Source organism: Astyanax mexicanus, chromosome 2 (assembly GCF_023375975.1).
Source record: "Astyanax mexicanus isolate ESR-SI-001 chromosome 2, AstMex3_surface, whole genome shotgun sequence".
Classification (NCBI taxonomy): domain Eukaryota; kingdom Metazoa; phylum Chordata; class Actinopteri; order Characiformes; family Acestrorhamphidae; genus Astyanax; species Astyanax mexicanus.
Genome location: NC_064409.1, coordinates 1,045,001 through 1,060,382, shown reverse-complemented (window position 1 = coordinate 1,060,382; position 15,382 = coordinate 1,045,001). Strand labels below are relative to the sequence as shown.

Genomic DNA, 15,382 nt, shown 5'->3' with positions numbered 1-15,382 from the left:
ATTTATTGTATTGAAGCCCTATCTGGACGAAATTAGTTTCTCAGGGGGACGTCTGTGTAAAAAAATATATTTTTTGCAATTAAAAAAACAGGAGCACCAGTGAGTTTTTTGGCTCCTTTTTTCTCGGTCACATGACACGATCACAGTGTTCAGTAGCTCCTCCATTTCCACTCGCTGTTGTGTTTTTTTTTTTATGTGAATCTCTGTGGAAACCGTGGCGCGCCCAAAGCGTACAGTAATTACGGTGTGCGGCAGTGGACAAATATCTATTTTATTAAAGGCGAGGAGACGAAACTCAGAGATGTGCGTCCGGACGGGACTAAAATTACCGGAGGAGCACGGAGTTCAGAGAAAAACAGTAGATAATCCAGCCTGTAATTTTCTCAGAGGACGTCTGAGAAAAACACCTACATGATCGTTCTGGACGGGAATAAAATCACAGAGGATAAAAAAAAAAAAAAACATCAAAGAGAAAATTACACAGAACCTCCTGAGAAACTAATCTTGTCCAGACAGAGCTTTACTCCACAATTTAATGTAGTTGATCACAGCCTCTTGTGATATAATAAAATATCTAAATACTGTTTAGCTAACAGACTAAAAGACCCTTTTTTAAGCGATTTATAGAGAAGATATAGATAAGAAAGCCATGTCAGTGTGTCGTTGCTATCGTAACGACGGGAAAAGTACTCTTTGAGCAGCTCAGAAAGCAAAGCAAAAGTCATGTACTAATTCTCTTAATTAATCATGAGTGTGATAATAAACCAATCAGAGTGTCTCTTGCTCATCATTCTCTTTAAGAGTAGATCAGGTGAGCTCTGTCTTTGGTGGATTGCTATTGTAACGGTGCAGCTACCTGGACGTGTCCAACAAACTCTTCTCAGCAGAGGAAACTGAGCTGCTGGTTGACGCTGTGAAGGAGCTCCAGCAGCTCATTTACGGGAACAGCAATGTTATTTTATTTACTATTCTGTTTATTGTTGATGTAAAAGTTGGGTTTGTGCACTGCTGTGTGTTCATGTGTGTGTAATAAGTGGGGGTGTACGCTCGGCTCGGCACAGCGTCTGTGTTACCGAGATAGCGATGAACGTCTGACTGTTGGCGTCTGTCTAGGTTGTATTCAGTCAGTGGAGCTCCTGTGTTTTCTGTTACCAAGATTTTAGAGCAAAAATGATAGATAATGTTTTTAGACTGTCCTTATTTATTACACTAAAGCAAACTTATGAACATGAATTGACTTGAATTTTTAAATAATTCCACATCCATCACACCTATATTTCAGTGTCTGATTTTAAAAGAGTGCACAAAATTGTTCTTTTTTAAATTACAGGCGCAATTTCTTTCATTTCTCTCAATAAATTGCTAGAAGTAACGAACAGTCTGTGTTTATAATTTAAATCAGCCCGGTCTCAATCTGCTCAGGAGTTCATTTCTCTCTTATCTTTATTTCGTTTCCAGGGAAGGCCGGAGTAAACGGATTTATTTGCATGTAGTTTAGCTCTAAAGTGCAGCAGTATCTGTAATATAACTGCTTTTACTCTGAGGTCTTTATCAGAAAGCCACAGAGAAATACTTTATAGTGCTTACTGAACACAACAAACACAAGAACCAATCAGAACGAAGCCCTGAGAGAAAAGAGGAGGACTTACATCTCCAGCAAACGTCAAAAAGTAGGACCTGGGAAACCTGATGGCAAAGTCGTTGTAGAATTCCTGCTCAAACAGGTTTTTGCCGTCCTGCAAAAATAACAAGAAAAAGGAAATTATTTACATACAGTACCAATCAAAAATCATTCAATGTGTTTCTGTATTTCTATTCAGAAAATCAGAATGAAATCAGCTAAAATAAGTAGAAATAACTGTAATTTATTCAGATTATGGTTATACTCACTTTGAGGTCGTATACTCTGATGAAGTAAGATCTGAGAGAGATGTCCTTCACCAGACACGCCACCCCACAGCATCTCTTCTTCCAGGAGGAGTTCCTGTCTCCTGCATACACCTGAACCACCGCCGAGGACAGGGTCTATATACACACACACACACACACACACACACACACACATCAATAACGTATTAAAGGTCTCCTTCCACTAAAATCCACTTTTTCTTAATCTATGTGAAACTCTTCCTCTTCCTTATTTTCTGCAGTGACTAGTAAAAGAAAATATTCAGAAAAAAACGAGTCGATCAGGAAAAGCACCGTGTCTACATCAACCTGTGAATTAGTATTCATGACCCCGCCCACCTCGGCTTGGGACCGCCCACAGACAGAGCAGAGCTGAAGCCGGGCAGTGACGCCGTCTCATCAGATAGGAGATAACTAACAGTGCTAGGAACAGCATGTAGTTCATTCCTGTGTTATTTGTGCGACTAACACATCAGTGTTTATATACTTTACCCAGTAATTCAGAGCTAAGAAACAAATGGTTAGAATTAGTTTATGGAGGAAAAACACCACCAGCCAAGTACAACTGAGACCCCAAATGGATTTTTACACTAAAAAATGTTTCATTAAAATTTACATGGATTCAGAATTTATTTCAGATGGAACATTTAATACATGCATGCATTATATATGTTAACTGGAATCACACTGATTGACAACTACAATAAATGCAACAATCACTCAGTGCAGTTAAATAATGAGTGGTAAAATAAATAACTACACCTATTTTGCAACGTTGAGCTGTTCACATTCAAAAAGCCACAAATCAGAACTGGTTTAGTTTTTCAAAATTGGGTTGAGATTTTTGCAAAAACGGGAGAACATTATGCAAACCAGATCCAGAACTTCCACTAAAAGCGTGGCACTGCAATGCTCTCATGCAGACAGTGATCAGGAGTATGAGCAGATACCTGGAGTTCAGTATTTAGAATTTAATAAAGGTCTGATCCCTCATACCTGTGGAGAATAAACACTGTTTAACATTGGTAACTTTAGCCCAACTCCATTCAGACACAACTGATTTAAAACTACAAAACACAGTACAGTACATTCAGACCTGCACATCAATTAAGCAATGAATAGGGATGCATCAGTATCATTTTCATTCTCAAATATTAATATGAAATGTAAATAAATTAGCATGTTATTTGACATTAATTTTAGGTTTGGTTTGATATATGATGTAGTTGCGTTTGTTAGACGCCTTTAAACTACACTTTACTGATGAATAGTTTAGAAAGGTTTGATTTGTTTTCTGATTGTATTTTACTTTCAATCATGCAATAAGTGCACAAACTCTTTTACGATACATTTGCCAATCTGTTACTCAAAACAATTGTGAAACATGGGGCTCTGGGTGATGTATGGGTTTAGGGGTGGGGCAGGGGCGGACCAGAGAGGTTGGGCTGAGCTGTGTGCCTCTGATAATGATGAGAAGCAGGTGATTGGATGTGAGCAGGGGGGCGGGATTACTGTTTGACTGATTTGCATATTGTGTATTGAGTGTCAGCATACCAAACTACACAGAAACATCATCATCATCCTCGTCTATAACACAGTTAAACCTGAGAGGAGCTGCAGAGGTGGAAATTACCACAATAAAAGTGATTTTTAAAGGTTAGAAAATGTTTTAAGCAGAACTAGTATGTTTAATTAATTCAAACGAACACATTTCAGCTATTAAAGAAATAAATATGGTTTAGGGTTTAGTGTGGCTCTTTAAAACCCTACTGAAAAATAAACGTTGTGAAGAAAAGATTACAATGAAATCTTTTGCGGTATTATATTTTTTACAGTATCGCAAAAATTGTGGTGATTTGAAGTAGTACAGCCTGTGGAAATAAACAAAAATCAAAAACAGAAGCAACATTTAAGAGCCTTGAGAACTTCTGAGGGTCTATAGTGATGTTTTTGCCATTAAATGGGCCAAACACATGAGCAAGCTAACTAAAAGTATTTACACATCAGCAGATTTTAGCTCAGACTAACAAACTGAAAACTGCTAAACACTGTTCTATTCCAGTGTGTGTGTGTGTGTGTGTGTATAAGAATGACTCAACGCTGTAAAGAGAAAACAGCTGATAAACTCTCTGAGCTGAGGGTAAAATCCTCGGTTCTCCTCCACCGCTCAGAGAGACGCTTCCTCACACAGACCTCACATTTTCCCCAGGAGCTCCTGCCAAGAGCCTGCAGCCTCACATCAGGTCCTTACAGCTCGTCCAATCACAGAGCGCTCGGCCCAATTAAAGCTCCTCTCGGACGCTCAAAGCCTCCATTAACCAGGAGATGAAAGATCAGAGTGAGGCCGGTCTGTGGAGACGCTGGAAGAACCAGCAGGAAATGAGTACGAGTGTATGGTGGTGTTTAGAGGTGTTTGGTGACGTTTGCAGGTGATTAGAGGTTGTTAGGTGGTGTTTGGAGGTGTTTGGTGGTGTATGGAGGTGTGTAGAGGTTGTTCGGAGGTGTTTGGTGGTGTTTAGAGGAGGTTGGTTGATTTTTGGTGGTGTTTGTTGGTTTTTGGAAGTGTTGGGAGAAGTTTTGTGGCGTTTTGTGGCATTTAAAGACGTTTGGTGATTTTTGGAGGTGTTTTGTGGCTTTTGGTGGTGTTTGGAGGTGTTTTGGGGGCGTTTGGTGGTGTTTGGAGGTGTTTGGAGGTGTTTTGGGGGCGTTTGGTGGGGTTTGGAGGTGTTTTGTGGCTTTTGGTGGTGTTTGGTGGCGTGTGGAGGTGTTTTGTGGCTTTTGGTGGTGTTTGGTGGCGTGTGGAGGTGTTTTGTGGCTTTTGGTGGTGTTTGGTGGCGTTTGGAGGTGTTTTGGAGGCGTTTGGAGGTCACCAAACACCACCAAAAGCCACAAAACACCTCCAAAAACCACCAAACGCCTCCAGTTTTGGATGCGTTTGGTGGGGTTTGGAGGATGAGCAGTCAATTTTCCACTAGTCACTCCAGGTCTTCTCTTGTGTTTTCATCATTACATTCCTTTTATAATTAAAGTAGGCTTGCTTTCATATTATAATAGAAGGGCTGGGCAATATGGACCTAAAATAATATCACAATATTTTAGAGTATTTTTGCAATAACGATATTCTTGACTATATGAAAAAACACTGAATTAAAAACAAATATTTTAAGAATACACTACTGCAAAAAAATAAAATAAAATAAATATATTTTTAAACATGGCAGTATACATGCGAAAAAAGCACAATAAATGTATCTCAACAGTGCTTCCTTAGTCACACATTTATCTTGTTAGTGCAGTCTTAGTCTGTAGTTCAACAGTCCTTCTCTGGTCATATTTAGTTTGACTCTGTCTTTAGGTAAGTAAACACATGATAAAGCTAAGTTAGCTTAGCACATGTTTCTTTCCAAGCTGTGTGCATATTTTAGCTGAAAAAAAAACATGCTGTGAAATTATTGTAAACTGATATCAGGTGTGATGAGTGATGTTGAACAGTTTATTACATTTTTAACATATGTGTAAAAACGAGTGTAAAAAATGAACTTAAACCTGCCATTTGCTGGCTGTTTATTGCATTTTACACAACACCCAGACAGATCCATCTTTATGCATTATTTATGACATGTATTCTATAACACACTGGAAACACTGCTTTAAATTTCTGTTTCATGTTGACGCTGCTTGCGTCATGCAATTCCATCAGTTTTAGCGTTGCACTTTCATACAGTGAATCTCCTGTTCTACAACATTCCTACAGTTTTAAACTGGATTCAGATCTGCTGACGGGGAAATCCACTGAGAAACACTGTCATCTTCATGAAACCAGTTTCAAAGCTACTTTTGCTTTACGACACAGTGAATCATCATGCAGGAAGTAGCCATTAGTATACGGGTAAATAGACAGAAACAATGCTCTATTTATCTATATAAACTACAGACATTTCTCCCAAATTACGAATAGAAATATTCTCATTTAGAGAATTTATTTACAGAAAATGAGAACAATGTAAAGCAAAGAATAAAGCAAAGAAAACAAGTTTATATTCATAAAGTTTTAAGAGTTCAGAAATAATCAAAATTTGGTGGAATAATCCTGGTTTTTAATCACAGATTTTTTCATGCATCTTGGCATCATGTTCTCCTCCACCAGTCTTACACACTGCTTTTGGATAACTTTATGCTGCTTTACTCCTGGTGTAAAAATTCAAGCAGTTCAGTTTGGTGGTTTGATGGTTTGTGATCATCCATCTTCCTCTTGATTATATTCCAGAGCTTTTTAATTTGGTAAAATCAAAGAAAATCATACTTATATCGTCTCTTATATCCAGAACTGTATATGAATAATTATCTGTGTTTACAGATTGGACAAAGTGTACTCCCTTTATATGTAAAAACACAAAGAGATCTCAAACAAAACCACAAATACACATACAGAAACACATTTAGAGAAATGTATATAAAAAAAACAGCAGCAGGTGCAATATAGATCAATCAATATCACTTCAAAATCAATATCACTTTAATCAAAGTCAAAATCTAAATAATTTTATAGCACAGTAGCAATATAACACTCCACACTGACTAATCCCTGATCATCACTCTGTTTATCACTGATCTTTACTGGCAGATGGAGGAAATGGTGGCTGTGTGGGTTAAACACAGTGACCTCATCCACAACCACCAGTATCTCATTATATCACTTTAACCCAATCAGTGCCTTATCTCTGTTCTGAACACTGAGCAGAGCGAACACACGCTCTCAGATACACTTAACCCTGAAATAAATATCAAAAACTACTGAAAAATACAAGGAAAACTACATATTACACCTGCGCTAGAGCTGGGCAATATGGATTTTCCATTTAAGTTGATTTTTTTTCCCTACTAAAATATCCTAAAAGTCACTAGAAGTCGCTTAATGACATCATCGCCTAATTTGCATGATACATGTTTTTGAAGCTGTAAAGGATTAACATTGTGAGAGAGAAAAAAGTGAGTAAAAAACACTCTAAATATGTTAGAAATGATAGAAATGAACTAAAACAAATGAACAACTTCTGTTGCTTTTTAAACAGGCAGTCACGTCTCAAAATAACTTTACTTTTACGTAAATGACATAAATCATTTTTTTTGCCGTGTTGTTAAATGTTATTATAAGAGCAGTTTTTTATTTTATTAAAAAAATTTGGGGATGGGCGCGCGGGAGGGAGGGAAGGAGAGAGGGGCGGGGCTAAACTCAGGGTAGCGTCGGTGGTGAAAATTAAATCTCAGAGAAAATCGATTTTCATAAAAACACATCGTTCTTAACTGTAAATTCGAATTAATCGATAAAATCGATTAATCGCCCAGCTCTAACCTGCACCTTTAATTAGAGACCCAAACACAACAACACCTACTGATCCTACTCAGCTCTTTCTGATACTTTTTATAGCACGATATATAACTATATTTTCTATCTAAGCCTCATGTTGATTAGAGCTGCAACGATAAGTCGATATAATCAATAGTCCTGCATTACACAAAGTGCAGGGGACAGAAGCTCCGCAATGGGAGATAAATGGGGGTAAATGTCTCACAGTTTACACTCAACTTAATCTGTGTCTTCAAAAGATCCCAAACTCAACAGATTACATATTTACTCACTAAAAATCAGTACTTTCCACGTTTAAACAACATCTAGACATTTAAATGCCCAGAGTAAAGTATAAAAAGTAGAGTATACTTGTAATAAGTCCTGTTTAAATGAACAAAGTGCAGCACATATTAAATACATCACTATACTATATGTATTAGAGAACAGGTTGGTACAGATCCCACCCTCCAACAAAGTCTGCTGGCTAATCCCTGCTTGCTTTGAAGGCACAGATACCAGATGCCATGGCCAAACATACAACCATACACTCTAAAAAAAACAGAGGAATGATAAGTTCTTTTTTGTACTCAAAGGTACACTCTTTATAACTGCAGCCTCAAATGTATAATATTGGTCTTTACAGGGTCAGATAAGTACAGCAATAAGTACAGATTTGTACCATTTAACCTGCAGCCAAAAGGTACATTCAGTATTCTGTGTCATCGCACTAATAAACTATATAAATTTTAATTGCAATTTTTTTATTTGAAAGCCAGACAATTTTGAATCATCAAGTTCTTAACAAATATTCAGTTGATAATAATGTTTATAATCTTTATAATGTTTACTGGCACAAAAAAACATGGGTACAAAAAAAGGACTTTCACCAAAAAGGTAATTTTTTGTACCTCAATATAAGCTACAGCCTTTTTAGTGTGGGATTTTAGGTTTCATGTCTAAATTGGAGCAGCCTGGTGTTCAATCTTCATTAATTGCACATTGCACCAGTAAGAGCAGAGTGTGAAGGTTCAATTAGCAGGGTAAGAGCACAGTTCTGCTCTAAATATTACAATGCACACAACATTATGGGGGCCATACCAGAGTTCAAAAGAGGACAAATTGTTGGTGCACGTCTTGCTGGAGCATCTGTGACCAAGACAGCAAGTCTTTGTGATGCATCAAGAGCCACGGTATCCAGGGTAATGTCAGCATACCACCAAGAAGAACCAACCACATCCAACAGGATTAACTGTGGACGCTGTAAGAGGAAGCTGTCTGAAAGGGATGTTCGGGTGCTAACCCGAATTGTATCCAAAAAACATAAAACCACGGCTGATCAAATCACGCAGAATTCAATGTGCACCTCAACTCTCCTGTTTCCACCAGAACTGTCCGTCACCACAATCAATTACTGTGCTCTAAAACCAGGTGTTTCAGTTTCATTCTCCAACACCTTTAGAAATGTAGGTGAAGATTATGGATTAAGGACATTTAATGGAATTTTTAATGCTAGGTTAGCATTCAAAAGGGCGTGGCTTTTTGCAGAGGTGCTGCTCGAGTTCACATTAAAGAGGGTGAGTTTTTTCTTTTTATATTTTTGGCAGGAACAATATAAAAATGAGCCAAGAAGTCGGCCTATCTCAGCACTTCCTGTAGCAGCACTGCTGCTGCTGCAGCGTCGCCTCATTCTTATTCTTCACCTCGTTCATGAAAGGAGCCACTTGCTATGCCACAGTGATCAGTCAGTCTTTTAACTGCAGAAGAGCTGAAGAAGCGCTCTTGTCCTCTTATCCTTCTGAGGAACGATAGAACACGCCCTTCTCATCATGTAGCAACATGAACTGAGGGAATACCAACTGCTGAATTACTGGAAGAGAAGAAAGAGAGGGAGGAGGACGGTGTGTTTACGGGTTTATGGAAGAGAAATAAACTAAAAACGAGCGTATTGTCTTTACTATTCGGGTTTTTTATTGGAAAAAAAGTAATTCTGCTGCTTTTATCACTCGTTTATTGACAATATAACTCGACTCCTCTTGTAAAAAAGTGCTCTAAAGAGAGAGTGTGTGTGTTCTGATTTCTTGCAGGTGCGCACAAACAACACACACACACATACAAAAACACACACATGCAAAAACACACACACACCACATGACCGCCTTGACTTGCAGTGGCCTCATAGGAGGAGGAAGTAATCAGGCGTTTCTGCTTTCAGGTGCGCACATGTTCTTGCGAAACAACACAGGTAATTCAGTGGAATGAGGAACTCCAGCCTTCATGGTTCTTCATGAACAAGAACAAACTGTAAATGTCGCTTTTGTAAAGTATATCAGTGGCGGCGAAATTACATTTAGCCAAAAAATACTCAAATTAGCCCAAGGGAGGCTAATTTGAGTATCAACACATTATGTAACATCAGACTGCAGGGAAAATCTAATTACAGCTGTTTGGTTCAGCTCAACAAAAGAATCAGAAATGGGCCTAAAATAATAATATTCATGATATTTCAAGGCTTTTCTTTTTGTGATAACAAAATTCTTGGTAATTCTTTGTTTTTTTTACGCACGTCGCGATGACAAGGCTTAAACGATATATCATGCAGCCCTTTTCAACAGAAACAAAAATTCTATTTCCTAAACACTAACTTATTTCTGATATTGTAGAAAATAGTTAAAGATTAGTACAGAGCATTTCAGTGCAGCACAAAACAAACCAAAGACTGATTCTCTAAATTAATCATGGCTGTGGCTAATTTTGGGCGTAATGTGAAATAAAAAAGCGAAGTAAACAAAGTAAACAACAAACACTTTAATTCTCAAAAAAAGGAGTTTCTTTTAAAGTCAAACAAGCACTGAATAAGTAAAGCGCTTCTGTTTACATACAGTAAGCTTAGATTTCAGAATTTCTCCAGCACTAAGGCTAGAGCATTAGCATTTAGCTAGCAGTTAGCCGCTAATGCCGTCCCACAGTGCTACACTGAGAAACACTGAGTGTTCAGGTAAGCCAGGGTGATATTAGCTAGCAGTTCTTTCCACATAGCTTGTTTTAACACGGAAAAAGAGCAAATGTGGTTAGAGGGTGATGCTAATGCTGCTCCAGCAGTGCTAGTCTGGATTAGCAACAGGCTACAGGCTGATATTACTCACCTCTGAATGGCTAAAGAGCTTGCGCTAGAACTAACTAGTGGCTAATGCTAATGCTGCTCCAGCCTTAGTGCTGGAGAACTAAACTGAATCTCCTGTATAACTCTGTACTTCAGTGGAGTGTCTTTACTGCTCCCTAATACCTGACTGATAGAATTCATACATAAGGAGCTCTGATGATTTTTGGGACAATTAAAAGGATTTTATGTGCATCTTATAGTGCGAAAAATACAGTACATTTACCTTAAAAGTTTAGTTGCATTTAATAGACATTTAGATGAATGTTAGTTGAGCATCTATCTAGTCTATAATAAAATAAAGTAATACTAAATCAATGCTATCGTCTTAAACAGTAAACCACATGGCAGTAAGGCGGAGAGTCCACTGGGTTTTCTGTCTTATCTGGGGAGACTGGTTTGACTGGTTTGTAGTCAGTGGCACAGGGACAGCCTGTTAAACACTACTACCACCTGAGCAACCATCTAATTTCCTTGTGAAATGTGTTTCGGTCACTGTTGACTTTCTGTGTGAGCCAGAGGGCTATGAGGAAGTGTTGGCTAAAAGTATGACTTACTTTACTACCTCACAGTTCCAGAAAGCTGCAGTATTGTCATGGTTTATGAGTATTTATTGTCTTGCCACAGAAGGCTTTGTCCAAAATCACAGCAGAGAGTCCAAAATCATTTGTTTACTACTAAAAACTAAAATTACAGATATCAGCAATTAAACATATGCACCACAAGCTGCTAGTAAAAAGGCAGAGTGTACAGATCTAAAATTAAACTATAGAAATCTAAAACTGCACATCCTAAACGCACATTACTAGTTACTAATCAAAACTGCATTACAAATAACCTGGACTTTTTAAGATGTATTGCCAAGAAGCATTGACACAACAAACACAAGTTTCCTTACTTTTCGTGCTGTGTTTAGCCAACAGCTAACTAGCTAATCACGTGCATATTATTATATCATAGTTTAGTACAGGTGTGTAGTATAGTTATGGTGTTTATTAGCATAGTAAAGGTGTTTATTAGTATAGTACAGGTGTGTTTATTATTAGTATAATACAGGTGTTTATTGGATTAGAATTATGCAGGTGTGTAATTTAATTTAGTATAGTACAGGTGTATAGTGTAGTATGGTAAAGGTGTGTTTATTATTAGTGTAATACAGGTGTTTATTGGATTAGAATAATACAGGTGTGTAGTTTAGTATAGTACAGGTTTTTATTATTAGTACAATACATGTGTGTAGTATAGTATAGTACAGGTGTGTAGTGTTTAGTATAGTACAAGTGTGTAGTTTAGTACAGGTGTTTATTTTTAGTACAGTACAAGTGTGTAGTTTAGAATAGTACAGGTGCTTATTAGTAAATATTACAGGTGTTTATTAGTATATAGTACAGGTGTTTATTAGTATATAGTACAGGTGTTTATTAGTATAGCACATGTGTATAATGTATTGTAAAGATGTGCTTATTATTAATATAGTACAAGTGTTTATTATTAGTATAGTACAGGTGTTTATTGTTTGTATAGTACAGGAGTGAAGCATAGTATAAGTACAGGTGTGTATTGTTTGTATAGTGTGAAGCATAGTATAAGTACAGGTGTGCATTCAGGTGTGAACTTACGGTGCACTTCTTGCCCAGGTAAGCGTACAGCGCGTCGTTCTCCTGGCTGGTCAGCAGTATGGAGCCGACGTTGGTGGGCCGCCTTTGGGGCGGCTGCCCGCTCATTTCTCCGGTCCTTTTCTGGGCTCGGGATGGTGAATCTCTCCGGGATTAATATAGTGAATAATAATCAATCGGTTAGCCGCTCATTGATCTGTAATCACCGCGGCCTGCGCTCAGACCGACCCCATCCTCCGAGAACCGCGGGGCCGGAGAGAGGAGCGGGGCGCTGGGCTGGGCTGCTGCCGGCGGGCGGGTCACAGGGAGCGGGGAGAGCGGCGCCGGGGCCGCGGGGATCTCAGGACTCCAAACTCCGGGAGAAACTCCGCTCCGTCCGCCACCATCGCTTATAAACACACAAACACTCGGAAACAGCGGGGGAGTGAGCTGCAGACCCGCGGATTTACTCCTGAATCCCGGATATAAAAGCCGGGAGAAGGCCTCGGTTAGCTGGGTTAGCTCTCCGGCTGCGGCGCGGCTCCTGCTCCGGTCCCGGCGGCTCCGCGGCGGCTGCTGCTGCTGCTGCTGTCAGGCGGCTCGGCTGGAGCTCCGCTGCGCATGCGCTCAGAGTGAGGAATGCAGAGAGGGGGCGGAGCCAGCAAAGTCAACACCGAATGACGAAAGTCTGTCAATCAAACATGCACCGGATGGGCGGGGCTATGGGGGAGGGGCCAGAGCTGGTTAGTCTGGGTGGAACGCAGAGCGCATGTCTCAACTTGAAATGACCATTGTTGTTTTATTCTATAAACTACAGACAACATTTCTCCCAAATTCCTAATAAAAATATTCTCATTTAGAGCATTTATTTACAGAAAATGAGAAATGACTGAAATAACAAAAAAGATGCAGAACTTTCAGACCTCAAATAATGCAAAGAAAACAAGTTCATATTCATAAAGAGTTCAGAAGAGTTCAAAAGAGTTCAGAAATCAATTTTTGGTGGAATAACCCTGGTTTTTAATCACAGTTTTCATGCATCTTGGCATCATGTTCTCCTCCACCAGTCTTACACACTGCTTTTGGATAACTTTATGCTGCTTTACTCCTGGTGCAAAAATGCAAGCAGTTCAGTTTGGTGGTTTGATGGTTTGTGATCATCCATCTTCCTCTTAATTATATTCCAGAGGTTTTTAATTTGGTAAAATCAAAGAAACTCATCACTTTTAAGTAGCTCTCTTTTTTCCAGAGCTATATATATATATATATATATTTATATATATATATATATATATATATATATATATATATATATATATAGTGACATGAATAAATCTAGAAAGAAGGGCTGGTTTAGCCAAAACCTTGGTTGCTACCAGGGGCTTTGCCTGGGTATGTAAAGATCTGGGGCTCAGTCCAGTTAATTAATATATTTATTATATATTTATATATCCTACTAGCCCACTGTTCTCCCGCAAAACCAGCAAGCTGATTGGCTGTTTCTCCTGAAAGCCAGAACTCTATCTTTGAAACAATTCGGGGCTACAGGAAAATTGTTCGGGGCTAAAGCCCCAGTAGCCCAGGCCAGGCGACGCCCCTGGTTTCTACACAGCCTAAAAAGCCTCTGCATGTTATTGGTAAAGCAATAGGTAACAACAGACAGGAGACACTGCTTGACATTAAAGATAATTTACAGGATTTTTGAAAATGATGTAAAGTAGAAAAAAATAGTTTCTCTCCGTGTTACATAGCTTTTAAAATTTCAAACACAGTTGTTTGTTTGAAACACTTAAAACTTTTACATTTATATATATATATATACAGTATATGGCTGTAAGAAACAATCACTACTGCAAAAATACTGTTAGGCTACATTTTTAACTATCTTGCCACCCTAGCATTTTTGTGGGTTTATTTATAATGCCTTCAGTGTGTGTCATGCTTTAAATACCTGTAAAATATCTGAGAAATGTATGCAGTGTGTAAGCTACCATAATAATGGTTAGTCGCTGACACTTGACCCACAAGAGCTGCTCTTCTTCTTTAGACTAGTAGAAGCCGCACCCATGCATGACTGAAGTGTGAGGTAAAGAGAGGGAACCTGAAGAACCAGCCAGATAAGAGAGGTGAGAGAGAGAGGGAGGGAAACTCTATAAAAGAGCTTAACATACCAACAGATATTTAAGGAAGAGGTTTAAAGAAGCGTTAGCTTAGTTAAAATAATAATAATAATTCTGCATTAAAACAAATAAACTACCCCATTCTTTTGAGATCTGTGTAAGAAAGCATGTTCTTATAGCTTTGGGATAACTCTGTTCTTGCATGGATTCTGTGTTAAAAACACAAATATGTGAATATCTAAAGTGTTTAAAATGTAGATCATGCAAAAACTATACTGACAAAAGACCACAAACAGGAAGATTTAACTAGTTCCTCATATCTGATGTACAGTTTCAGTATCCAGACTATGAAGGAACACATAAGGAATCATGTAGTAACTTAAAAACAGTGTTAAACAAACCAAAATACACTGTAATACGCCAATACCAAAAGCAAAGCCTGGATGAAGTATAAAAATGTATGATTCTCAGCACAGTTCTTACAGTACTCTATATTTCTCTCTGTGGGAGAAAAGCTACTGCATCAGCTCCAGGTGGTTAAAGATAAACAGTAAATGCTGCATATACAGATTATATAGCGAAGGTAGCAATCCCACATCCTCTGAATCTGTAGTGTAGAAATGCTGATGCCTAATTTCTTCACTTCCCACATTTTAGTGCATCTTTAGGTCAGTGTTCACTCAGCAACACCTACAGATTCAGACAGATCCTCTACAGCAGTGATCCAGAGCTCCAGGGACCGGTTTACTAATTTTTATTTTATTTTATTTTTTTTAATCACAGCCTATTTTTACCTGTACGATAATCACACTCTGTACAACATGCACATCTAAACTCTGCGATTCTATTAAGACACTTTAAGGTACATCCTTTATATGTTCTGGGTCAAATTGACCCTTTTTTAAGTTTACAGATCTAGGAAAAATTGTTAAAAGTATTTTTTTTCAGTATGAAACTTCTTCATTAACTTTAATATCAAAGATAACCTGATTGATATAAAAAAATACACTTTTTGAATAATGATTTCATGTATTAGAAGGACCAATATTTTTTTTTATATTTATATTTTCAGTAGTAAATGCTAGAATTATCGGATGTCTCATTAGATATTTAAGAAACATGCTGAGTTAAAGCACTGGCAGCTCTTGTCAGCAGCACTTCAGTCAGTATGATCCTGTTAGGCCTGTGCAGTACTTCACTGTGTTTATTTGTGTTTATTTCGGCCCTTGACTCCGCCTGCTGCTTATTTCCC

The 15,382-nt window shown here is 38.2% G+C and overlaps 1 protein-coding gene across 2 annotated transcripts in view; it reads right to left on the bottom strand.

The window, feature by feature from the left end:
- The window catches only part of waslb (WASP like actin nucleation promoting factor b), a 33,562-nt gene extending 20,933 nt beyond the window's left edge, over positions 1-12,629 (bottom strand). The window contains exons 1-3 of one of the 2 annotated variants that reach the window (XM_049474980.1): positions 12,035-12,629; positions 1,891-2,025; positions 1,650-1,736 (exon numbers count right to left, since the gene is read on the bottom strand). In XM_049474980.1, the coding sequence (XP_049330937.1) occupies positions 1,650-1,736; positions 1,891-2,025; positions 12,035-12,139 (327 nt within the window). In that variant the 5' untranslated portion in view covers positions 12,140-12,629. The remainder of the gene's footprint in view (positions 1-1,649; positions 1,737-1,890; positions 2,026-12,034) is intronic. The other variant, XM_049474979.1, reaches the window with a different exon arrangement.
- Positions 12,630-15,382: the final 2,753 nt, after the last annotated feature.